General features: G+C 45.3%; 1 protein-coding gene across 1 annotated transcript in view; it reads left to right on the top strand.

Annotated features, from left to right (window-relative positions):
* Positions 1 to 27,978, top strand: part of LOC130267183 (A disintegrin and metalloproteinase with thrombospondin motifs 2-like) — a 761,535-nt gene that overhangs the window by 422,960 nt on the left and 310,597 nt on the right. The window contains 1 exon segment of the mRNA XM_056516542.1: positions 3,397 to 3,540. Coding sequence (XP_056372517.1) covers positions 3,397 to 3,540 — 144 coding nt within the window.

The following is a 27,978-nucleotide window of genomic DNA, read 5'->3' as shown; positions in this document are numbered from 1 at the left end:
AGGGATACTAGTATAAAAGTAATCCACGTAAAGGTGGTAACCTTTATCTAGCAAAGGGTGCAAAAGGCCCCAAACGATTTTCCCGCTAACACCCAGAGTGGGGGGGACATTCTGGGGGTTCAATACGGGAATCTCGTCCCTCATACACCATAAACTTGCAAGTGTACTCTGGGGTACTCTCCCAAAGTTTTTTCAATACATCGCTTGGTAGGGATGTATTACCGCAAGCTGAGTCTCCCCTTAAAGCTGATGAGAGACTCCTCAATAGCGACCTTCCCTTCCAGGGACATAGGCCTCCCAAAATTTGGCGCCGAAGTGATTGATAACCAGCCTGATTTTATACAGGCGGTCATACGCTGGATCAGTTCGGGGGGGACATGCCCCATAATGAAAACATTTCCGAATGGCCTCGAACCGGGGATGGGTCATGGCCATACTGTAGAGTGGGGTCTGGTAGAGGACGTCCCCGCTCCAGTATTGCCTGACCTTTGGCTTTTTAACTAGGCCCATATGCAGCACGAGGCCCCAAAAGGTCCTAGCTAAAAAGGAGCCCGGGTTTGCGGTGACGAACTGTCACATTGACAAAGTAGTCACTGAAAAAAAAACTGAAATAGTCATTTAAGTGAACCAGACGATGTCAATCTTGATTCCTGACACCAAACTCATGGTGCAAAGGGTCAGGAGCAGAGGAGGTTTGCGGCCTCGCTTGGCAGCGTGTCCGCGGCCTTGGTGGCTCATCATCAGAACTAGATGATGAGGAGGATGAGGAAATAAGGAAGGTAGGGTCTTCCTCGTCCTCTGTGCCGCTTTCAGTGTCGGAGGCAAGTATGGTAAATGCCTCCGCCACTGAAAACACCCTGGGGGCCATTTCCCTACTTTAATGTGTGTGGGAAAAACTTTATAAGTGTATGTGCTGGTGCTGTGTGTGGTGTGGTGCCAGACTACCTCCCTAACCCGCCCTAACCTAACTAAACCTACCCTAAATATAAACTGAAAAGGGGGGAAAAAAACACTTCTAGCGCAAAAAAAGCCCTGCACCAAAAAAAAAGTGTTTACCTAATCAGTGGTGTGCACACTGATTAGTGCTTAGTGGCGGCAGGGAGTGCAGAAGTCAGTGGGGGTTCCGGCCACTCAGCCCAGAACAGTGGCTAGTGGCACGTACAGACCCCCACACAAAATACCCGAAAAATTAAATAAAAAAAAAGCTTAACCCCGAAAAAATGCACCCGCCTTAACCCCCCAAATAAACGCTGACCAGTAATAAGTCCCTGACAGCGGTGGGGTAGGCCGCACACAGAGGTACAGTCTGTCCACACAGCACAGGCCTGCTACTGGTGGCACGGACCGCCTATTTGTGCAAAAAAAAATGAAAAGAAAAGCCGCTATAATCCGAAAAAACACCTGCACCACAAAAAAAAACACTGATCAGTACTACAGGACTGATCAGCGGCGAGTGGACTGTAAGAGGGCACGGCCACACGTTTGGCAAAAAAAAAAAAAAGTCTGCACCCCCCAAAAAAAACACTGGCGCAAACCAAAGTGACCCTGTAGGGCCCGGGGCAGGCAGCTAAAGGTGCTGCGGTCCCGCGGACACCTACAGATGTGCACTGGAAAAAAAAAAGTATCTTTTTACCTCCTAAACTATTTCCCTGCCTAATCTAAAACTGTAAAACTGTCCCTAAATATTGATGTGAGGGGGGAGATACAGGACGGAGCTCCGCTCTGATCAGCACCAGATGTAAAATGGTGCTGATCAGAGCGGAGCAACATGCTCCTGCTCTACTCCCCCATCCTCATACACAGTGATTAGTGCCGTCACTATGGCCGCGCAATCACATCTGTACTGGAGGTGGGGGGGGGGTGGCAACACTGCCACCTCCCAGTACAGTACGGATGGTGATTGGTGATTGGTGGTGTATATTACACCACTGATCACCATCCTTATCCGGGTCATCAGGTCACACGGATACGTTTGTATTTACTGGCAATCTGCGGCGATCGTCAATATGGAGGACCCTCGGGACCCACCTCGGTGATGTGCCGTGATGCTTGCTGACTGATTTCAGCAGGCATCCCGGTTCGGTCCCCACCCAGTGAGCGGCAGGGACCGGAAATGCTCAGGGCGTCCTGAGTTCTTAAGGATGGGGGATGCAAGGCGTGTGCATATGCCCTGCGTCCCCAAAAGGTGAAAGGGGTACTCCGGTGAAAAACTTATTTTTTATTTATTTTATTTTTTTTCAAATTTGTAAATTACTCCTATGGAAAAAATCTTAATCCTTCCAGTACTTATTACCTGTTGAATACTACAGAATAAATTATTTTCTTTTTGGAACACAGAGCTCTCTGCTGACATCACAAGCACAGTGCTCTCTGCTGACATCACCTGTCCATTTTAAGAGCTATCCAGAGTAGGAGAAAATCCCCATAGCAAACATATGCTGCTCTGGACAGTTCCTAAAATGGACAGATATGTCAGCAGAGAGCACTGTGCTCGTGATTCAGCAGAGAGCACTGTGTTCCAAATAGAAAATAATTTCCTCTGTAGTATTCAGCAGCTAATAAGTATCTGTTTAACTTTCTGGTACCAGTTGATTAAAAAAAAAAAAAAAAAGTTTTCCACCGGAGAACCCCTTTAAGGTGAAAATGGGCTTGGTCCTTAAGGGGTTAAAGGAGCATCGCATGCTAAAAAAAAATCAAATTTTTCCACAATTTTGAAAAGGTACCAATAATTTTGTCCAGCCCATTTTTGGAGATCGGTGTGACATTATGTCCAATTTGCTTTTTCTCCTCCCTTTTTTTTTTGCTTAGTTCCAATACACACAAAGGGAATAAATGTGTATAGCAAAACATGTGTTACTGCAATCCTTTTCTGTGAGAATTACTTAATTTTCTTGAAAAATTTAAGGGGTGCCAACATTTACGGTATCTGACTTATTTCCTGGAAATACAAAACCCTCATATCTCGGAAACTGGAGGTCGTATCAAGAAACTGTAAAAAGGTGTGTAATCAGGATGTCCTAAGTTATTTATTGACAGTGATATCTTAAGATTCTTAGGTTGACCACAGGCCCCCATTAAGAGAGAAACCCATTTTCTAGAATTTAATAGCATCAGAAGAAATGCATAAAAATAAACAATTAGCATTAGGAATAAATTATCACAGATGTAACAAAGAGAGCCAAAAAAACAACCACTTTTGGCAATGACATATAGCAGTGTTTACTATAACAATTCACTCCACTTACTTCCAACTTTTAAATGCTACTACTGTGTATGAGCTATACAGCATACTAATGGAATACACATGTCTTGCTTTATTGGCTACTGTTTTAGACTTATCATGTTTATCAAACAATTTAATAATCTGTAACAAATAATGTCCAATGTTGATTCTAGGTTAGGAATGGAGCATGATGGCCAAGGAAATAGGTGTGGAGATGAAGTTAGAATGGGCAGCATTATGGCTCCACTTGTACAAGCTGCATTTCATCGCTTTCACTGGTCTCGATGTAGTCAACAAGAGCTCAGCAGATATCTAACGTAAGTAAATTTAAACAGCTTTTTTAATCATCTTACATGTACAATGCGTTCAGAAAGTTTTTTATTTTATATTAAGACCATGTAAAAAAAAAAAAAAAAATCATTCGATACTCCATAATGAGAATTTGAAAACAGAATTTCTGAAATGTATTAAGGAAAAACAAAGTTTACAGTAAAGTGTAAACATGCACGTCTCGATTAAAAAGCTCAGTGTGAGCTGGAAACTCGTTGAAAGTGCTTTTTAATCTTTTATGCCTAATCCTAAGAATAAAGCAAACCTTTTATTCGGTGAAGCGCCTGAATTGGAGTTATCATTTTTTCTCACTACAAGTTCAGCTATTTATTGCTGACCTCCCTGGATAATCGGGTACTCCAGGGCTGCTGAACCGCTACTGATATGCTGCTATAAATGTTATGCTCTGAGCATAGCCAACTCTGGTGAGCGCAGTTTTGTCACTACTTATGCCTGCATCCATAATGGTAATACACTAGGATCGCGCTCCTTTCTATCTTTTTGTCTCTTTAGTGCTCATATAGGTGTACAAGGCCCTGCCAGTGCATAGCCATTTGAGAACTGAGAAAATAGTAGTTGCATGAAACCATATTTACATAAAGAGCAATTCACTTCACATGCAAAATGAAAGTGTCCCCTCTTCGGTTGTCTCAAAGATCTTAGGCATTTTTTTGAATCACTCAACATGGAAAGGCAGAATACTGAAAAACTAGGGGGAGAAGGGGGAAAAAGGGGTGCCCGAGATTCAAAAACACAAAGAGGGCCACTCAGGTCAGGCCAGTTAACTCGCACACAGTCCTGAGTCCACAGCACGCATATCAGAAGAGCGTCAAAGTTTCATGCAGACAGCAAGCAGAGTGGTACAGGGGCCACAGTATCCTTAAGTGTGGAGACTCTGTATTCCGCCTCAACCATTCTGTCCCTAAGGTTTTGGAAATAGAGACCTCTTTTAAAATCTCATCCATTTTACCAGTCAGGGAAATCTTCCAGGCTTATGTAGCCTTAAGGATGGTGTCACTGACTTCCTTAAGTGTGAGCTCTGGCTCCTCAGTGTGAGAGCAGTCAGGCTGCTGCTGAAGTAGGAGGAGGCTGTGGCAGCATGGCCGGCGCCATCTTGCTTTACAGCCCGGCAAACTTTCACTTCTCGGCCGCGTACAGCTCTCCTGTGTCTGGGATCAAGTTTGCAGTGTCCGGCAAGCCAGGATGTGCAGTCAGGAGGAAATAATAGCTGGCCCTGAGCGTGAGTGCTTAAGCTGTGCTTTCTTTCTAATATACACATCTCAAAAAAATAAAGGGAACACTAAGATAACACATCCTAGATCTGAATGAATGAACTAATCGTATGAAATGCTTTCGTCTTTACATAGTTTATATGTGCTGACAACATAATCGCACAAAAATTATCAATGGAAATCAAATTTATCAACCCATGTTGGATAAGGAGTCGCACTCAAAATCAAAGTGGAAAACCACACTACAAGCTGATCCAACTTTGATTTAATGTCCTTAAAACATGTCAAAATGAGGCTCAGTAGTTTGTGTGGCCTCCACATGCCGCATAACCTCCCTACAATGCCTGGGCATGCTCCTGATGAGGTGGCGGTCTCCTGAGGAATTTCCTCCCAGACCTGGACTAAAGCACCTCCCAACTCCTGGACAGTCTGTGGTGCAACTCTGTTGGTGGATGGAGTGAGACATGATGTCCCAGATGTGCTCAATCGGATTCAGGTCTGGGGAATGGGCGAGCCAATCCATAGCATCAATGCCTTCCTCTTGCAGAAACTGCTGACACACTCTAACCACATGAGATCTAGCATTCTCTTGCATTAGGAGGAACCAGCATATGGTCTCCCAAGGCGTCTGAGTATGTCCTCTCGGTACCTAATGGCAGTCAGGCTACCTCTGGCAAGCACATGGAGGGCTGTGCGGCCCCCAAAAGAAATACCACCCCACACCATTACTGACCCACCTCCAAACTGGTCATGCTGGAGGATGTTGCAGGCAGCAGTTCTCCGTTGTGCTCAGTGTGAACCTGCTTTCATCTGTGAAGAGCACAGGGTGCCAGTGGCGAATTTGCCAATCTTGGTGTTCTCTGGCAAATACCAAACTTCCTGCATGGTGTTGGGTGGTAAGCAAAACCCTCACCTGTGGATGTCGGGCCCTCATACCAACCTCATGGAGTCTGTTTCTGACCATTTGAGTGGACACATGAACATTGTGTCCTGCTGGAGGTCATTTTGCAAGGCTCTAGCAGTGCTCCTCCTCCTTGCACAAACGTGGTGGTAGCGGTCCTGCTCCACTACCTGAGCCACTAGTGTGCGTTGTAAACTCCGTCTCATGCTACCACTAGAGTGAAAGCACCACCAGCATTCAAAACCAAAACATCAGCCAGGAAGCATGGGAACTGAGAAGTGGTCTGTGGTCACCACCTGCAGAACCACTCCTTTATTGGGGGTGTTTTCCTAATGGCCTATAATTTCCACCTGTTGTCTGTTCCATTTTCACAACACCATGTGAAATTGTCAATCAGTGTTGCTTTCTGAGTGGACAGTGTGATTTCCGAGACGTGTTATTGACTTGGAGTTACATTGTATTGTTTAAGTGTTCCCTTTATTTTTTTGAGCAGTGTACATTAGCTTTTCAAATATACTTCATAAGAAAATTTTAACCCCTTAAGGACCAGGCCAATTTTCACTGTAGGACCAGAGCGTTTTTTGCACATCTGTCCACTGTCACTTTAAGCATTAATAACTCTGGGATGCTTTTACCTTTCATTCTGATTCCGAGATTGTTTTTTTGTGACACATTCTACTTTATGTTAGTGGTAAAATGTTGTCGATACTTGCATCATTTCTTGGTGAAAAATTCCAAAATTTTATGAAAAAATTTAAAATTTAGCATTTTTCTAACTTTGAAGTTCTCTGCTTGTAAGGAAAATAGACATTCAAAATAAATTATATTTTGATTCACAAATACAATATGTCTACTTTATGTTTGCATCATAAAGTTGACATGTTTTTACTTTTGGAAGACATCAGAGGGCTTCAAAGTTCAGCAGCAATTTTCCAATTTTTCACAAAATTTTCAAAATCTACATTTTTCAGGGACCAATTCAGGTTTGAAGTGGATTTGAAGGGCTTTCTTATTAGAAATAACCCACAAATGACCTCATTATAAAAACTGCACCCCTCAAAGTATTCAAAATGACATTCAGTAAGTGTATTAACCAGGGGTCAAGTCCGGGGGAAAAAAGTGAGGGAACTCATCCAAGAATTGCACTCAATAGCTGGTCCTTAAGGACTACTGCTAATGGGAAAGGTGTTCCTGCTGTGGAAAAAGTGCAGTTCCCACATGTTCCTGTAGGACTTGAGACCTGGTGTTAACCCTTTAGTTGTTTCACAGGAATATTAATTTTTTACACTCGTATATTCTTGTAGACCCAGTTTTTGAATTTTGACAAGGGGTAAAAGGACCCCTCACAGAATTTAATAAGGTGTACAGTGATCATTTACACCCCACTGGCGTTTGACAGATCTTTGGAACAGTGGGCTGTGCAAATGAAAAATTACACCTGTGCGGTGTAAATGCTCACTGCACACCTTAATACATTACATGATAGGTATAGTTTCCAAAATTGGGTCACATGTGGGGGGGGGGGGGGTCACTTGTTCTGGCACTATAGGGGCTTTGTAAACACACATGGCCTTCAATTCCGGACAAATTTTCTCTTCAAAAGCCCAATGGTGCTTTCTCTTCTGAGCATTGTAGTTCGCCAGCAGAGCACTTTAAATCCACATATATGGTATCTATATACTCAGAAGAAATGGGGTTACAATTTTTTGTGTTTTTTTTTCCTATTTTCCCTTGTGAAAATGAAAAATTTAGGGTAACACTAGCATTTTAGTGAAAAAATTATTTTTTTCTCATTTTCCCATCCAGTTTTAACGAAAATTCGGGAAACACCTGTGGGGTGTTAAGGCTCACTATACCCCTTGTCACGTTCCGTGAGGGGTGTAGTTTCCAAAATGGGGTCACATGTGGGTATTTATTTTTTTGGGTTTATGTCAGAACCGCTGTAAAGTCAGCCACCCCTGTGCAAATCACCAATTTAGGCCTCAAATGTACGTGGTACGCTCTCACTCCTGAGCCTTGTTGTGTACCCACATATGGGGTATTTCCGTACTCAGAAGAAATTGCGTTACAAATTGCGTTACAATTATTCCTTTTACCTCTTGTGAAAATAAAAAGTATGGGGCAACACCAGCATGTTAGTGTAAAACTTTTTATTTTTTTTACACTAACAGGCTGGTGTAGACCCCAACTTTTCCTTTTCATAATGGGTAAAAGGAGAAAAAGCCCCCCAAAATGTGTAGTGCAATTTCTCCCAAGTACGGAAATACCCCATATATGGCCCTTAAAGAGTACCTGTCATCAACAAAAACTTTTAATATGTTGTTCATAATCATTAATTAATAGATATTGTAATATATCTTCATTAAAAAATATTAATATTTATACCAGTTTTTTCATTTTATACTTTTGGCCACTAGGGGTCACTCTTCTATGCCTGGTCTGCAAGCAGCATCCTATGCTTTTCATAGTAAGTGTACAGCTTTTAGGACTAATGCTGAAGGGCTCTGGTCCTTCCACCGGAAGTTCAGTACTGTGAGCTACAAGCCTGCACATGCCTCTCATATAACAGCCAGTCACCTCCCCCTCCCCCCTGCTCTGTGTTCTCCCTGCCCCTCACCACACGTTATCTTATACATTGTATTATCTCACTGCACTCCATGCTCTGTGCCCCCCCCCCCCCCCCTTGACATTCATCTTAATCACTGCCTCTGTAATTGCTCCCTCAGCCCCTGGTTCTCAGCATTGACTTTTTAGTGCAGAGAGACACAGGAGAGAGAGAGACAGGCTGTCGTCCCTTCCCTGTACTTAGTCTGTATGCACACTGCAGAGCAGTTTTTCCCAACCAGGGTGCCTCCAGCTGTTGCAAAACTACAACTCCCAGCATGCCCGGACAGCTGTTAGTTGCCTGGGCATGCTGGGAGTTGTAGTTTTGCAACAGCTGGAGGTGCCCTGGTTGGGAAACACTGCTGCAGAGGGAGAGCAGCATACAGGAAGACTGGCAGAAGCAGAGCCCCAGCCAGGCTTCATGTGACATCATGCCTGCCAGGACCCGCCTCCTTCCACCCCTCAGAAAGACAGTGCTCCTGAGCTAATGAAGAGGGATGAAAAAAGGTATTTCCACAGCGTTTTAAACCTCAATAAACACAGGGATAGGCATAATTAGAGAAAGGGACAGATGGGAAGGGGGATCAGGGAAAGTTTAGATGATGACAGGTACTCTTTAACTGTTTCCTTGAAATCGACAGGGCTCTGAAGTGAGAGAGCGCCATTGACATTTGAGGACTAAATTAGGGATTGCATAGGGGTGGACATAGGGGTATTCTACGCCAGTTAGACATGTGCAATTCGGTTCGGCACAAATGTCTAATTTACCGAATTTTAGCATTTTCGGGCATTCGGACCGATCCGAATGCACGAAAACATATTTTGAACATTCCCGAATAGCCACGATAATACGAATAGCAAAATAACGAATGCATTCGTTATTTACCGAATGCAAGCGGTAAATAACGAATGCATTTGTTATCTGTAAACGAACGTAAAGAATTCATTCTAATAACAAAAAAATGATAAAGATACAGTAGTGATGGAAAAAATTGTATCTTACGAAATGTATCTTTTTTATTATGAAATGTTTATTAATTTTTAAACAGGGATCAATTTATGTGAGTGGGTAAAGCACTAAAAATGTAGCCGACAATAATAAAAATGTAGTGTGTGCGTGTTTTTCACTTTTTGTTTTACATTTTTTAGGTAGTACTACACATATATGTATATATATATATATATATATATATATATATATATATATATACACACATATTCATATTTCCTGCAGAGCTGTGATTGGCCAGATGGTTCCATCCAATCACAGCTCTCTGTGAGAAATAGGAATATGTGTATATATACGTCAGTGCAGGGGGGGACCATAGGAGAGCGGCCGCCGCATCCATACATTATACAGGAGCATCACAGCGGGTGTCAGGAGTGATACCCGCAGTGATCTTTCCTTTACTACAAGTACTACTACTCCCAACATGGAGTACACTCTGCTCGGGAGCTGTAGTACCTGCATTAATAGAGAGACCGCAGCGGGTGTCTGAAGTTACACTCGCTGTGATATGTCTATTAATGCAGGTACTACAGCTCCCAGCATGGAGCAGAGTGTGCTCCATGTTGGGAGTATTAGTACCTGCAGTAAGGGACAGATCCCAGCGGATGTCACTCCTCCTGACACCCGCTGTGATCGTCCTGTGAATGTCGGGATCAGCTGTTCTCAGGGCTACAGAGCCTGGAGAACAGCTGATGCTGAGCCGTAGGTATTCATTGTATATCTACTGCCCAGCAAGAACTTAGAGAGCCTGCAATGTGTATATAGTATACACATTGCTGGCTCACTTAAGCCCTTGCTGAGCTGTGCGCTATGCGCAAGCCCAGCAAGGAAAGAGTTAACTTACACTGCTGGACAGTGTAGGTTAACCCTTTGGGCGGTATACACTATATACAGCTATCTATAGATAGCTGTATATAGTGTATACAGAAGATGAATTCCGCTTACTTCCCTCGAGTACCGGGCGGGTCCGTGTAGCTCCGCCTCCTAGTGATGACGTCATTACGGGGCGGAGCTACAGAAGGGAACAAGGCTAGTTAATCTGAAGCTCTGTTCACATTGTCCGTTTTGTATAATGTGAACAGACCCTTCTGGCAGTGTCTACCCAGTCGGGGAAACTCCAGCTGTTGCTAAACTACAACTCCCAGCATGCCCAGACAGCCAAAGGCTTTCTGGGCATGCTGGTAGTTGTAGTTTTGCACCAATTGGTGGCTCCCTGTTTCGGTACACATTGCATTATGGGTGCTCTCCCCAGCGAAAAGCGCCAAAAATGTCATAACCAATTTTTTGTGTTTTTTTTCTTCTCGTTTCAGATCCGTGTATGCAGAGGATTACTGCGGATGGGATGGATTACGGCGGATTATTTTTTTTCTTTTAATAAAATGGTTCACGAGGGCTGTGGGGGAGTGTTTTTTTAAATAAAAATATTTTCCAATGTGTTGTGTTTTTTTTTTTATTGAATTTTCAGGCTTAGTAGTGGAAGCTGGTCTTATTGACTGAATCCATTACTAAGCCAGGGGTTAGTGCTAGCCCCAAAAACAGCTAGTGCTAACCCCCAATTATTACCCCGGTACCCACCGCCACAGGGGTGCCGGGAAGAGCCGTACCAACAAGCCCGGAGCGTCAAAAATGGCGCTCCTGAGCCTAGGCGGTAACAGGCTGGCGCTATTTAGGCTGGGGAGGGCCAGTAACAATGGTCCTCGCCCACCCTGGTAACGTCAGGCTGTTGCTGTTTGGTTGGTATTGTGCTGAGAATGAAAATACGGGGAACCCTATGCGTTTAACAAAAATATGTATTTAAATATAAAAAAAGTATAGGGTTCCCCGTTTTTTCATTCTCAGCACAATACCAACCAAACAGCAACAGCCTGACGTTACCAGGGTGGGCGAGGACCATTGTTACTGGCCCTCCCCAGCCTCGCCAGCCTGTTACCGCCTAAGCCCAGGAGCGCCATTTTTGACGCTCCGGGCCGGTACGGCTCTTCCCGGCACCCCTGTGGCAGTGGGTACCGGGGTAATAATTGGGGGTTAGCGCTAGCTGTTTTTGGGCCCTGGCTTAGTAATGGATTCAGTCTATAAGACAGCTTCCACTGCTAAGCCTGAAAATTCAATAAAAAAAAAAACACATTGTAAAAATTATTTTATTTAAAAAAAACACTCCCCCACAGCCCTCGTTAACCATTTTATTAAAAGAAAAAAAAATCCGCCGTAATCCATCGAATCCGCAGTAATCCTTTGCATACACGGATCTGAAACGAGAAGAAAAAAAACAAAAAAAATTAGTTATGACATTTTTGGCACTGTCCGCTGGGGAGAGCACCCATGATGCAATGTCTACCGAAACAGGGAGCCACCAATTGGTGCAAAACTACAACTACCAGCATGCCCAGAGAGCCTTTGGCTGTTTAGCAACAGCTGGAGTCTCCCTGTCTGGGTAGCCACTGCCAGAAGGGTCTGTTCACATTATACAAAACGGACAATGTGAACAGAGCTTCAGGTTAACTAGCCTAGTTCCCTTCTGTAGCTCCGCCCCTAATGATGTCATCATTAGGGGGTGGAGCTACACAGACCTGCCCGATGCTCGAGGGAAGTAAGCGGAATTCGCCTTCTGTATACACTATATATAGCTATCTATAGATAGCTGTATATAGTGTATACCGCCCAAAGGGTTAGCCTACACTGTCCAGCAGTGTAAGTTAACTCTTTCCTTGCTGGGCTTGCGCATAGCACACAGCTCAGCAAGGGGTTAAGTGAGGCAGCAATGTGTATACTGTATACACATTGCAGGCTCACTGTAAGTTCTTGCTGGGCAGTAGATATACGATGTGTACGTACGGCTCAGCGTCAGCTGTTCTCTGAGAACAGCTGATCCCGACATTCACATCAGGAGGATTGCAGCGGGTGTCAGGAGGAGTGACAGCTGCTGGGATCTGTCCCTTACTGCAGGTACTAATACTCCCAACATGGAGCACACTCTGCTCCATGCTGGGAGCTGTAGTACCTGCATTAATAGACATATTGCAGAGAGTGTAACTTCTGACACCCACTGCGAACTGTCTATTAAAGGGGTATTCCAGGCCAAAACTTTTTTCTATATATCAACTGGCTCCGGAAAGTTTAACAGATTTGTAAATTACTTCTATTAAAAAATCTTAATCCTTCCAATAGTAATTAGCTTCTGAAGTTGAGTTGTTGTTTTCTGTCTAACTGCTCTCTGATGACTCACGTCCCGGGAGCTGTGCAGTTCCTATGGGGATATTCTCCCATCATGCACAGCTCCCGGGACGTGACATCATCATTGAGCAGTTAGACAGAAAACTTCAGAAGCTAATAACTATTGGAAGGATTAAGATTTTTTAATAGAAGTAATTTATAAATCTGTTTAACTTTCCGGAGCCAGTTAATATAAAAAAGGTTTTGCTTGGAATACCCCTTTAATACAGGTACTACAGCTCCCAGCATTGAGCAGAATGTACTCCATGTTGGGAGTAGTAGTACTTGTAGTAAAGGAAAGATCACTGCTGGTATCACTCCTGACACCCGCTGTGATGCTCCTGTATATTTATGGATGCGACGGCCGCTCTCCTATGGTCCCCTGCACTGCCGTATATATACACATATTCCTATTTCTCACAGAAAGCTGTGATTGGCTGGAACCATCTGGCCAATCACAGCTCTGCGGGAAATATGAATATGTGTATATATACGTGAGTGAAGGGGGCCATAGAAGAGCTGCCGCCGCATCTATACATTATACAAGAGGATCGCAAGGGACCCCGGCGATCTGTCAATTAGTACAGGTAACTACTACTCCCATCATGGAACAGTGTGTTCCATGCTGGGAGTAGTAGTACTACCCAAAATTTTTTTTAAAAAAGTGAAAAACACGCACACAATACATTTTTATTATTGTCGGCTAAATTTTTTGTGCTTTACACGCTCACATAAATTGATCCGTTTAAAAATTAATAAACATTTCATAATAAAAAAGATACATTTTGTTAAATACAATTTTTTCCATCACTACTGTATCTTTTTTATTATTATTTTTTTATAGTACCCTACGAAATTTTAATAAAAAAGGTATCTCCATAATTTTTTAGGATCGCTAAAGTCCAAAAAAGAATAAAAAGATTTACCGAATGTACCCGAATACCGAATGTATCCGAAAAATCAAAACCGAAAATATTACCTAACCAAAATTTTTTTCCGAAACGAAACAAAAATTTTTCTAGTGCACAAGTCTAATGCCAGTGATTCCTTCAGCTGTTGCTAAACTCCCAGCATGCCTGGACAGTCAGTGGCTCTCTGGAAATGCTGGGAGTTGTTGTTTTGCAACAGCTGGGGGCTCCGTTTTGGAAACTCTGCCGTACAATACGTTTTTCATTTTTATTGGGGGGGTGTAAGGGGACAGTGTAAGGGGGTGAATATGTAGTGTTTTACTCTTTATTTTGTGTAAGGAGTTTGCGTTGCGGCGAAAAATTTACCGCAGCTCAAACTTGAAGCAAGAAACTCACTGTAAACCTGCCTGTGTGAATGTACCCTGTACATTCACATGGGGGGGGCAAACCTCCAGCTGTTTCAAAACTACAACTCCCAGCATGTACTGACAGACCGTGCATGCTGGGAGTTGTACTTTTGCAACAGCTGGAGGCACACTGGGTGGAAAACCTTCAGTTTGGTTGGAAAATACTGAGTTAGATAATAGAACCTAACTGAAGGTTTTCCACCCAGTGTGCCTCCAGCTGTTGCAAAAGTACAACTCCCAGCATGCACGGTCTGTCAGTACATGCTGGGAGTTGTAGTTTTGCAATTCCTGGAGGACCACAGTTTGGAGATCGCTGTGCAGTGGTCTCTAAACTGTAGCTCTCCAGATGTTGCAAAACTGCAAATCTCAGCATGCCCAAACAGCTGTCTTGGCATGTTGGGAGTTGTAGTTGCGTACCTCAGGCTGTTGCATAACTACATCTCCCAGCATGACCTTCGGCGATAAGTACATGCTGGGAGTTGTAGTTTTGCAACAGCTGGAGGCACACTGGTTGGAAAATACTGAGTTAGATAATAGAACCTGTGTGCCTCCAGCTGTTGCAAAACTACAACTCCCAGCATGTACTTATCGCCGAAGGTCATGCTGGGAGATGTAGTTATGCAACAGCCTGAGGTACGCAACTACAACTCCCAACATGCCAAGACAGCTGTTTGGGCATGCTGAGATTTGCAGTTTTGCAACATCTGGAGAGCTACAGTTTAGAGACCACTGCACAGCGATCTCCAAACTGTGGTCCTCCAGGAGTTGCAAAACTACAAATCCCAGCATGCACAGGAGGCAAACTGCTGTCTGGTCATGTTGGGAGTTGTAGTTTTGCAACATCTGGAGGGCTACAGTTTAGAGACCACTGTATAGTGGTCTCAGACTGTAGCCCTCTAGATGTTGCTAGGCAACTCACCGGCTTCCGTACGATCCAGCAAGCCAGCCGCACGACATCGCCGATCACCGTCACCTGCTGCCTCTGGATTGCTAAGTGGATCTTCTGACATCGGTCCTCTTCGGCTTACCCGTCCTGCCCCGCCTATTGTGGGTGGGTAGAACGGGGAAACCGAAAGTTAACCCCCTGCCCCCGATCTTCTATTGGCCGTCTCTTCTGGCGACCAATAGCAGGGATAGGAGGGGTGGCACCCCTGCAACCTCACTCCTATCCCTTCAGGGGGATTGTGGGTGTCTTAGACAACCGCGATCCCCCTTATATTCCGGGTCACCAAGACATCATAGACCGCATGACCTGGAATCGGCGCAAATCACTAGTGTGAATTCACTAGCGATTTGCGGCGATCGCAGACATGTGGGAAGTCTGATGACCCCCCCTGGGCATTTGCTCGGGGTGCCTGCTGATAGATATCAGCAGCCACCCCGGTCCGGTCCCCGTCCGGCGCGCGGCGGGGACCGAAATTCCCACAGGCGTACAGGTACGCCCTTGGTCCTTAACCCCTTAAGGACCCGGGCTTTTTCCGTTTTTTCATTTTCAATTTTTCCTCCTTAACTTAAAAAAATCATAACTCTTTTTCACCTAAAAGTCTATATGATGGCTTATTTTTTGCATCACTAATTCTATTTTGTAATGACATTAGTCATTTTACCCAAAAATCTACGATGAAATGGGGAAAAAAATCAATGTCAAAATCAATTGATGAAAAAACACTATTTTGTAAGTTTTGGGGGCTTCCGTTTTTACGCAGTACATTTTTTGGAAAAAATTGCACCTTATCTTTATTCTGTAGGTCCATACGGTTAAAATTATACCCTACTTGTATAGGTTTGATTTTGTATCACTTCAGAAAAAAATCATGAAAACATTCAGGAAAATTTATACGTTTAAAATGGTCATCTTCTGACCCCTATAACTTTTTTATTTTTCTGTGTTCAGGGCGCTATGAGGGCTCATTTTTTGCGCCGTGAGCTGAAGTTTTTAGCCATTTTTGTTCTAATCAGACATTTTGATCACTTTTTATTCAACTTTGTGATATAAAAAGTGATCAAAAATGCGCTATTTTGGACTTTGGAATTTTTTGCGCGTACGCCTTTGAACGTGCATTTTAAAAAGTGATATATTTCGATAATTCGGACATTTCCGCATGCGGCAATACCACATATGTTTATTTTTATTTGTTTTTTTTTATTCTTGGAAATGCCGGGGGATTCAAACTTTTATTAGGGGTAAGGGATAATTCAAAGGGTTAATGATTTTTTTTACACTTTTCTTAACCCCTTAAGGACCAGGCCATTTTACACCTTAGGACCAGAGCGTTTTTTGCACATCTGACCACTGTCACTTTAAACATTAATAACTCTGGAATGCTTTTAGTTATCAATCTGATTCCGAGATTGTTTTTTCGTGACATATTCTACTTTAACATAGTGGTAAAATTTTGTGGTAACTTGCATCCTTTCTTGGTGAAAAATCCCAAAATTTGATGAAAAATTTGAAAATTTAGCATTTTTCTAACTTTGAAGCTCTCTGCTTGTAAGGAAAATGGATATTCAAAATATTTTTTTTATTTTATTCCCATTTCCAATATGTCTACTTTATGTTTGCATCATAAAATTGACGTGTTTTTACTTTTGGAAGACACCAGAGGGCTTCAAAGTTCAGCAGCAATTTTCCAATTTTTCACAAAATTTTGAACCTCGCTTTTTTTCAGAGACCAGTTCAGGTTTGAAGTGGATTTGAAGGGTCTTCCCATTAGAAATACCCCACAAATGACCCCATTATAAAAACTACACCCCCCAAAGTATTCAAAATGACAATCAGTAAGTGTTTTAACCCTTTAGGTGTTTCACAGGAATAGCAGCAAAGTGAAGGAGAAAATTCACAATCTTTATTTTTTACACTCACATGTTCTTGTAAACCCAATTTTTGAATTTTTACAAGGGGTAAAAGGAGAAAATGTATACTTATATTTGTAGCCCAATTTCTCTCGAGTAAGCACATACCTCATATGTCTATGTAAATTGTTCGGCGGGCGCAGTAGAGGGCTCAGAAGCGAAGGAACGACAAGGGGATTTTGGAGAGTACGTTTTTCAGAAATGGTTTTTGGGGGGCATGTTGCATTTAGGAAGCCCCTATGGTGCCAGAACAGCAAAAATAACCCACATGGCATACCATTTTGGAAACTAGACCCCTTGGGGAACGTAACAAGGAATAAAGTGAGCCTTAATACCCCACAGGTGTTTCACGACTTTTGCATATGTAAAAAAAATATTTTTTTTTTCCACTAAAATGTGTGTTTCCCCCCAAATTTCACATTTTTGCAAGGGTTAATAGCAGAAAATACCCCCCAAAATTTGTAACCCCATCTCTTCTGAGTATGGAGGTACCCCATAAGTTGGCATGAAGTGCATTACGGGCGAACTACAATGCTCCGAAGAGAAGGAGTGATATTTGACTTTTTGAGAGCAAATTTTGCTCAGGGGGCATGTCGCATTTAGGAAGCCCCTATGGTGCCAGAACAGCAAAAAAAAAAACACATGGCATACCATTTTGGAAACTAGACCCCTTGAGGAACGTAACAAGGAATAAAGTGAGCCTTAATACCCCACACGGGTTTCACAACTTTTGCATATGTAAAAAAATATATATATTTTTTTCACTAAAATATGTGTTTCCCCCCAAATTTCAAATTTTTGCAAGGGTTAATAGCAGAAAATACCCCCCAAAATTTGTAACCCCATCTCTTCTGAGTATGGAGGTACCCCATAAGTGGACCTGAAGTGCACTACGTGCGAACTACAATGCTCAGAAGAGGAGGAGCACCATTTCTCTTCAAAATCCCAATGGCGCTCCTTCTCTTCTGAGCATTGTAGTGCACCCATACAGCACTTTACATCCACATATGGGGTATGCTCTTACTCAGAAGAAATTGGGTTACAAATTTTGGGGGGCTTTTTTTTATTTTACCTTGTGAAAATGAAAAATTTAGGGTGACACCAGCATTTTAGTGAAAAAAAATTTTTTTTTTTCACTTTCCCATCCAACTTTAATGAAAATTTGTGGGGTGTTCAGGCTCACTATACCCCTTGTTACGTTCCGTGAGGGGTGTCGTTTCCAAAATGGGGTCACATGTCTGTATTTATTGTTTTGTGTTTATGTCAGAACCACTGTAAAATCAGCCACCCCTGTGCAAATCACCAATTTAGGCCTCAAATGTACATGGTGCGCTCTCACTCCTGAGCCTTGTTGTGCGTCCGCAGAGCATTTTACGCCCACATATGTGGTATCTCCGTACTCAGGAGAAATTGCGTTACAAATTTTGGTGGTCTTTTTTTCCTTTTACCTCCCGTGAAAATAAAAAGTAAAGGACAACACCAGCATGTTAGTGTAAAAAAAAATTCTTTTTTTTACACTAACAGGCTGGTGTAGACCCCAACTTTTCTTTTTCATAAGGGGTAAAAGGAAAAAAAGCCCCCAAAATTAGTAACGCAATTTCTCCCGAGTACGGCGATACCACATATGTGGCACTAAACTGTTTCCTTGAAATACGACAGGGCTCCGAAGTGAGAGAGCGCCATGCGCATTTGAGGACTAAATTAGGGATTGCACAGGGGTGGACATAGGGGTATTCTACGCCAGTGATTCCCAAACAGGGTGCCTCCAGCTGTTGCTAAACTCCCAGCATGCCTGGACAGTCAGTGGCTGTCCGGAAATGCTGGGAGTTGTTGTTTTGCAACAGCTGGAGGCTCTGTTTTGGAAACACTGCCGTACAATACGTTTTTTATTTTTTATTAGGGGGACAGTGTAAGGGGGTGTATATGTTGTGTTTTACTCTTTATTATGTGTAGTGTAGTGTTTTTAGGGTACATTCACACTGGCGGGCGTTTACAGTGAATTTACGGCTAGGAGTTTGCGCTGTGGTGAAAAATTTGCCACAGCCCAAACTTGAAGCAGAAAACTTACTGTAAACCCGCCAGTGTGAATGTACCCTGTACGTTCACATGGGGGGGGGGGGGCAAACCTCCAGCTGTTTCAAAACTACAACTCCCAGCATGTACTGACAGACCGTGCATGCTGGGAGTTGTACTTTTGCAACAGCTGGAGGTACACTGGTTGGAAAACCTTCAGTTAGGTTCTGTTACCTAACTCAGTATTTTCCAACCAGTGTGCCTCCAGCTGTTGCAAAACTTCAACTCCCAGCATGTACTGATCGCCGAAAGGCATGCTGGGAGATGTAGTTATGCAACAGCTGGAGGGATCGCAATTACAACTCCCAGCATGCAGAGACAGCTGTTTGCTGTTTAGGCTTGCTGGGAGTTGCAGTTTTGCAACATCTGTAGAGCTATAGTTTAGAGACCACTGCATAGTGGTCTCCAAACTGTGGACCTCCAGATGTTGCAAAACTACAACTCCCAGCATGCCCAGACAGCAAACTGCTGTCTGGGCATGCTGGGAGTTGTAGTTTTGCAAGATCTGGAGGTGCACAGTATAGAGATCACTTTGCAGTGGTCTCAGACTGTAGACCTCCAGCTGTTGCAAAACTGCAACTCCCAGCAATCCTAAACAGCTCTCTGGGCATGCTGGGAGTTGTAGTTTTGCCACATCTGGAGGGTTACAGTTTAGAGACCACTATAGTGGTCTCAGACTGTAGCCCTCCAGATGTTGCTAAGTAACTCACCGGCTTCTGTTGGATCCAGGGAGCTGCGTCGCGGTCCTCTTCTTCCGCCGATCGTCGCCCGCTGCCGCCGCTGATCGTCGCCGCTGCCGTCGCCGATGGGTAAGTGGATCTTCGGCGCCGGTCCCTGTCGGTTTCCCCGTTCTGCCCCGCCTATTGTGGGAGGGCAGGACGGGGAAACCGAAAGTAAACCCCTCCGCCCCCGATCTGCTATTGGTGGTCGCGTCTAGACCACCAATAGCAGAGATAGGAGGGGTGGCAACCCTGCCACCTCACTCCTATCGCTACAGGGGGATCGTGGGTGTCTAGGACACGCGCGATCCCCCTTCTATTCCGGGTCACCGGGTCACCATAGACCCGTATGACCCGGAATCGGCGCAAATCGCAAGTGTGAATTCACTTGCGATTTGCGCCGATCGCCGACATGGGGGGGGTCTAATGACCCCCCTGGGCATTTGCGCGGGGTGCCTGCTGATAGATATCAGCAGTCACCCCGGCGCGATCCCCGCCCGGCGCGCGGCGGGGACCGAAATTCCCACGGGCGTACAGGTACGCCCTTGGTCCTTAAGTACCAGGGAGCAAAGGCGTACCTGTACGCCCTTGGTCCTTAAGGGGTTAAGCAATATTATAGCTCCTATAGGTGGCTATAACATTGCATTAAAGGAATAGTCCGGCGCGCACTTTTTTCATTTTATCCCATCCGGGCTGCAAAATAAAAGAGAACACACTTTCTGTTACCTGCCAATGAGCCCCCGGAGCTCCGGTTCGGTCCCCGGGCTGTATTCTTCTTACTTCATGTTAGCCCGGCACGTCACACAGAGCTTCAGCCTATCACCGGCTGCAGCGATGTCCCGCCTTGGCCAGTGATAGGCTGAGGCTCCGTGTGACGTGCCGGGCTAACAGGAAGTAAGAAGAAAACAGCCCGGGGACCGAACACCTGTACCGGAGCTCCGGGGGCTCGTTGGCAGGTAAGAGAAAGTGTGTTTTCTTTTATTTTGCAGCCCGGACGGGATAAAATGAAAAAAGTACGCGCCGGACTACTCCTTTAACTGATCTTTAACACTGATTGATGCATCTCCATAGGAATGGATCAATCAGTGTTTTCGGCAAATGATTGCTCAAGCCTGGATTTCAGGCTTGAAGCCTTCATTCGGCAATCGGACAGTGCAGAAGAAGGTAAGAAGACCTCCTCCTGTGCTACAGCTGTTCGGGATGCCGCGATTATGTCGCGGCGATCCCGAACAGCTCCCTGAGCTAGCCGGGCACTTTCACTTTTTTTTTAGGGGTTAATAGCTATTAGCGGCAGGTCCCGGCTTCACTCTGACGCCGGGCCTGTCGCGATATGATGCGGGGTCGCCGTGTGACCCCGCGTTATATCGCCGGACTGGGACTCATGACGTACGCGTACGCTCCCTGGGGTTAAGTACCAGGGAGCAAAGGCGTACCTGTACTCCCTTGGTCCTTAAGTGGTTAATTCCTTTTTAACCCCTTCAGGGCGCAGGGCGTATGCATACGCCCTGCATCCGGAGTCTTTAAATACGCAGGCCGTACAGGTACAGGCCATTCAGCAGGCAACCCGGCACATCGCCGAGGTGGGTTCCTGAGACCCCCGCATGTCGGCGATCGCCTGAAATCGACTGTCAATTCAGATTTGCGATTCTGGTACCTGGTCCGGGCGGGGACCGGACCAGGATGCCTGCTGAAATCATTCAGCAGGCATCCCGGCTCATTGCCGTAGGAGGTTCTAAGAGCCCCTTATATCGGCGATGGCCGCAGATCGCCAGTAAATACAAACCGGCGATTCCGGGTCATGGGGTCACACAATATTATGCACACTACTATTTGCTCTCAACAGATTATAACCAATTTTAGATATCGGGTAATATAGTATCCCCAAATTACTTGGCTTGATATTAACTCCCCAGAATATGGATTCTAGGGCAGAGATTTTCCTCTGAGTCAATTTAGTAACAATAGTTGGTAAGATGCATTTTTACCGAATAGTACTATATATGACTTAACAACTCTAACAGTACTCCTCCACAATAAAGCAGGGCACGACTAAATTTCAAGCCAGTTAATGTATTAATATTTCGAATAATGAAATCTATACATTACCAGATATCTATGTTTTCAGCCTCCAAGATAAAGGGTTTCTAGGAAGTTTTTCTTTATGATGAGCCCTGTGTCTTGTGATGAGATTTTCTGATAGTTTCCCTCAGAGATCGATCTCCCCCTCACTTGGACACAGCTTTTTAACTTATTCCTTATCTGAGTTATCCACCCATAACAAATATTATGTCATTCGGTGGGTGTGCCTATGTAGAGTGGGACCTAGTTATTCCTAGGTTAACCACAGATGGCAGTCTAGGATAAGAAATAGATTCTACAACTAGCTATAACAACTAGCTGAAAACAAGGCCCCAGCGCTGCAAGGCAGCAGTGCTAACCTCTGAACCACCATGCTACCCTTAGCATACATCTAATATCCACGGTTGAAAAAATGGACAGAGATGTCAGCAGAGAGTACCAGAAAAATTAGGCATGTACACATGCCTGAAAAATTGGGTATTGTCGCAGCCGCATCTGTAGCAGAAGCCAGAAAAATTGCAGCACCAGAAAAAGTGCAGTAGCAGAGGCCAGAAAAATTAGGCATGTACACCTGGCTGGAACATTTGGTATTGTCGCAGCTGTAGCAGCGGCCATAAAAATTGCAGCACCATAACAAGTGCAGCAGCAGAGGCCATAAAAATTAGGCATGTACACATGGATGAAAAATTGGGTATTGTCGCTGCCGCATCTGTAGCAGCAGCCATAAAAATTGCAACACCATTACAAGTGCAGCAGCAGAGGCCAGAAAAATTAGGCATGTACACCTGGCAGGAAAATTTGGTATTGTCGCAGCTGTAGCAGCAGCCATAAAAATTGCAGCACCATTACAAGTGCAGCAGCAGAGGCCAGAAAAATTAGGCATGTACACCTGGTTGGAAAATTCGGTATTGTCGCAGCCGCTGCTTTAGCAGCGGCCTGAAAAATTTCTGTTTGTTTTGCCAGGCAGAAAGTGCCCTAAAACATTGCGGCTTGAACCCTAGTTGGTGGCGGATAAGTCACGCAAGTCATCCGGCATTCAGAGTTCAAATACAGCAGCGTGTGGACCATTTTTAGGCCAAGGCAGCTCATCTGATCAGGCCTTTTTCAGTCAAATTTATCGCCCAGTGTCAGTCCCTTGGGCATCCATCCCTCATTCATCTTAAGGAAGGTGAGGTAATCCAGACTTTTTTGACCAAGGCGACTCCTCTTCTCAGTGACAATACCTCCTGCGGCACTGAAGGTCCTTTCTGACAGGACACTTGAAGCGGGACAGACCAGAAGTTCGAGCGCAAATTGGGATAGCTCAGGCCACAGGTCAAGCCGGCACACACAGTAGTCAAGGGGTTCATCGCTCCTCAGAGTGTCAATATCTGCGGTTAAGGCAAGGTAGTCTGCTACCTGTCGGTCAAGTCGTTCTCTGATGGTGGACCCCGAAGGGCTGTGGCGATGCGTAGGACTTAAAAAGCTCTGCATGCCCTCCATTAACAGCATGTCTGTACAGCTTCCTGTCCTTGCCGGCGTGTTCGTGGGAGGAGGAGGAGGATTACTTTCACCTCTTCCCCTGTTAGATCCCTGTTGTGCTGTGACATGACCCTTATACGCTGTGTACAGCATACTTCGTAATTTATTTTGGACCTGCTGAATCCTTTCCGCCTTGCTGTAATGCGGTAACATGTCAGGCACTTTATGTTTATACCGGGGGTCTAGTAGAGAACGACCCAGTACAGGTCGTTCTCCTTCAGGACGGATGCCGAGCTACTCATGTCCCGTTCCTCGTCCTCAGTGATGTCAGGGAAGGTATAATCTTCTTCAACCCCAGCCACGTACAACACCACGGGAACCAGATAGGTGACAAGGAGCACCCTGGGATGCCTGCTGTGATTGGTCTTCCTCCTCCTCTTCAAAGCCACATTCCTCCTCTGACTCGTCTTCCTCACAATCCTCTTCCAGCGTTGCCGCAGGTCCAGCAAGCAATGCTGATAAGGCTGTTTCTGGTGGTCATGGTGTCCACAACTCTTCCTCTTCACGCTCATCTACTGCCTGATCCAGCACTCTTCGCAGGGCACGCTCCAGGAAGAAAACAAACGGTATGATGTTGCTGATGGTGCCTTCGGTGCGACTGACCAGGTTTGTCACCTCCTCAAAAGGATGCATGAACCTACAGGCATTGCGCATGAGCCTCCAGTAACGTGGCAAAAAAATTCCCAGCTCCGCAGATGATCTCCTAGCACCCCGGTCATACAAATATTCGTTGATGGCTTTTTGTTGTTGGAGAAGGCGGTCGAACATTAGGAGTGTTGAATTCCAACGTGTTGGGCTGTTGCAAATCAAGCGCCTTACTGGTATGTTGTTTCGCCGCTGGATATCTGACAAGTGCGCCATGGCCGTGTAGGAACGCCTGAAATGGCCACACACCTTCCTGGACTGCTTCAGGACATCCTGTAAGCCTGGGTACTTAAGCATAAAGCGTTGTACAATCAGATTACACACATGTGCCATGCACGGCACATGTGTCAACTTGCCCAACCTCAATGCCACCAACAAACTTGTTCCGTTGTCACAAACCACCTTGCCGATCTCCAGTTGGTGCGGAGTCAGCCACTGGTCCACCTGTGCGTTCAGGGCCGACAGGAGCGCTGGTGCGGTGTGACTCTCCGCTTTGAGGCAAGTCCGGTGATGTGGAGCCAGACGCAGCAGTGGAAGAGGACTCGGCCGAGGATGTTATGGAAGAGGATGGAGTAGGAGGAGTAGAGGAGGTGGCAGCAGGCCTGCCTGCAAGTCGTGGCGGTGTCATCAACTCCTCTGCAGAGCCACGCATTGCCGTCACCAGGTTTACCCTGTGCGCAGTGTAGGTGATATACCTGTCCTGACCATGCTTTGCAGACCAGGTATCAGTGGTCAGATGGACCCTTGCCCCTACACTATGTGCCAGACATGCCATAATTTCCTTTTGCACAATGGAGTAAAGGTTGGGGATTGCCTTTTGTGCCAAAAAATTTCGTCCGGGTACCTTCCACTGCGGTGTCCCAATGGCTACAAATTTTTTTAAAGGCCTCAAACTCGACCAGCTTGTATGGTAAAAGCTGACGGGCTAGCAGTTCCGACAAGCCAGCTGTCAGACGCCGGGCTAGGGGGTGACTTTCAGACATTGTCTTCTTGCGCTCAAACATCTCCTTGACAGACACCTGACTGTGGGCAGATGAGCAGGAACTGCTCAAGGCGAGAGACGGAGAGGCGGATAGTTGAGAGGGGGCAAGGATGGCAGCAGTGGTTGACCTGGCTGAAGATGCTGGACCAGGAGGAGGATGGCGGCTTTGACTTTGTGTGCTGCTTGTACTGACGTGTTGATTCCATAGGCGTTTGTGATGTGACATCATGTGCCTTCGCAAAGCAGTTGTTCCTAGGTGGGTGTTGGACTTCCCACGACTCAGTTTCTTCTGGCACAGGTTGCAAATTGCCTCGCTGTTGTCAGAGGCAGACACACAAAAAAAATGCCACACTGCTGAGCTCTGCGATGACTGCATTCTGGTGGTGGCAACAGCATTCGTTCATTGGCGTCCCGTCTGGCTGACCCCGGGTGCCGATGCATGCTTTCTGACTGTGCCACTAGCTCCTTGCGACGACCTCTTGGACCTGCTTCCAATTCGTCTCCTCCTCCTCTCTGTCTCCCCATCTGAACTTTCCCCCTCTTCTTCTCTTCTAGCTGGCACCCACGTGGCATCCACGGACACATCGTCATCATTAACACCTTCACCGCTATCTGACCTCAAGAAAGGAAGCAGCAGCGGGTACAACATCATCATCACACCGTACGTCCATGTGTGTAATGCTGCCTGACTGAGACATATCCCTGTTAACTACATCCTCTGGCAATAATGGTTGTGCATCACTCATGTCTTCAAACTGATGTGTAAATAACTCCTCTGATGGATCAAGTAAAGCTGCTGTGGTGCTAGTGTTGGTGGTGGCGGCAGGCAGGCAAGTGGTAGCATGAGAGGTGCCCCGAAGCTAAGCTAGAGGAGGAGAAGGACGGTGTGTCAAGGTTCCAAGCGGAAGCTTTAGTAGTAGATTGGGTGTCTTGTGATAGCCAGTCAACTAAGTCCTCAGATTTCTGGGGGTTCAGGGTACGTGGCCTCTGAACACTGGCCATTCTAGTGCCAAAGGAAATCCCAGCACCATGACGGCCCCTGCGGGGTGGCCTTCCTCTGCCTGTCATTTTTTTGTTAAATTGTGTCACACCTAATGTGATTTGCACTAGGGTGACACAATTTGCCCTGTAGGCAGGAAAAATGGCAACTGTGACGTGAACTAACAGTGACGACGGATTTTATTTAACAGCCAAAACATTTTTTTTTTTATTTGCACAACTGTCACACCTAATGTGATTTGCACTAGGGTGACACAATTTGCCCTGCAGGCAAAAAAAGGCAACTATGACGTGAACTAACAGTGACGACTGATTTTTATTTAACAGCCAAAAAAGTATTTTTTTTTAATTTGCACAACTGTCACACCTAATGTGATTTGCACTAGTGTGACAATGAGCAAAAAAACTTGCCAGCGGAGTTCCCCTTTTATGCAGTGGTCCCCAACCAGGGTGCCTCCAGCTGTTGCAAAACGCATGGACTGATATATTTCAGCCCTTTGAATACTGTAGTAGTTAATTGCTTTAAAGAAAAAAAGCTTGCCAGCGGAGTTCCCCTTTCATGCAGTGGTCCCCAACCAGGGTGCCTCCAGCTGTTGCAAAACACACGGACTGATATATTTCAGCCCTTTGAATACTGTAGTAGTTAGTTGCTTTAAAGAAAAAAAGCTTGCCAGCGGAGTTCCCCTTTTAAGCAGTGGTCCCCAACCAGGGTGCCTACAGCTGTTGCAAAACACACGGACTGATATCTTTCAGCCCTTTGAATATTGTAGTAGTTAGTTGCTTGAAGGAACTTAAGTTTGATTCTGGAGTACCCCTTTTAACCAGCGGTTGCCTCCCAACCAGGACTGATATCTTTCACCCCTAAAAAGGGATTTTTTTTGGGTCTCTTAGGAGTAAACTAGACCCTGAATACACCACCTAGCAGCAACCTAGCTATCGCTTTCCCTATACAGCAGGAGCAGCTTCTCTGATCCTCCACTTCCTAAGCATGCTGAATGAGGCTAAAATGGCGTCCGTGCAAGAGGTAGGAGGGTCTGGAAGGGAGGGACTGCTGCTGATTGGCTGTAATGTGTCTGCTGACTCTGACTCACAGGGTCAAATTTTACTGCAATGTTAAAGTATAGGGGGCGGATCGAACTTCACATATGTTCGCCCGGCGATGGGAATGCGAACATGCGAAATTCGCCGGGAACTGTTCGCCGGCGAACAATTAGCGACATCTCTATTAGGGCCTTTTGCACTCCTTGCTAGATACAGGTTACCACCTTTAAATGGATAACTTTTATACTAGGTTCCCGCTCTTCACATCCCTTGCCACCAGATCCACGCTCGCTTGTGGGACAGTCCGAAAGAATCAAAGAGGCCTTCCTTTCTATCCCCTCCAAATTCCTATCCCCCGGGGTGAGTGCCATGCCCTTACCTAAGAAAACCTGTTGCTGGTCAGGTATAAGGACAAAAGGGATGTCCTTATGCTCAACACAATTCATGGGAACGGCAGCACCCCTGTCTCTGTGCGAGGTACCGTGGGACCAGTCCTCAAGCCTGATTGTGTGTCGCAAGAGGGGATTCGGAAGGACACCACCACTCAATGAGACACTTGCCCCGATCATCCGGGCCTCTGCATTAAGGATTGCTACAGAGAGTATGACACCTCTATGGAGTTCTACATTTTTTTATCCTTTCACCTGATTTTCATTCCCCAGAATTTGACTCGAATGTACTAGTCCAGAGAACACTGTTTTCCAAATTTAAAACCAACCCCCCCCCCCCCCCCAAAAACAAAATCTTTCCCAAAACCCTCGATATCATCTTTTTTTTTTTTCCCCCAAAAGAAATAGGTCATGGGACACACAGTCAAAAGCATTGGGGGTTTGCAGTTGCTTCAAATGCGCAGCACGCTCTCCCCACCTGAGCGGGGTGGGCATTTGAGGTAACAGAATAGGGACAGCCACACACATTACATTCCCAGAATGGTGATTCAAAGCATAGGGTTTGGTGTGGGCATCATTTTTACCGTTGGCTATACTCTGGGTCATCATTCTGGGAAAATAATTTGCATATCAGTATTAAAATTGCAATTTTCATCCCCCCCCCCCCCCCCCCCCATAGTACACTTCATCCATTCCTGGAAAATAAATTTAAGGAACACCCGTCCTCCAAATCTCCACTTCACCCCTATACACCTTCCCTAGGGGATGTACTGTTAGTAATAGGCTCACATGTTGGTGTTCCTTTCTTGTATTTTTCCTCTATATGTATGTAACTGTTAGGTCCGTAAGAAAC

This window comes from Hyla sarda, chromosome 4 (assembly GCF_029499605.1).
Source record: "Hyla sarda isolate aHylSar1 chromosome 4, aHylSar1.hap1, whole genome shotgun sequence".
Classification (NCBI taxonomy): Eukaryota; Metazoa; Chordata; class Amphibia; order Anura; family Hylidae; genus Hyla; species Hyla sarda.
The sequence above is the reverse complement of the archived record's forward strand: the minus strand, read 5'-3'. Positions and strand labels throughout refer to the sequence as shown.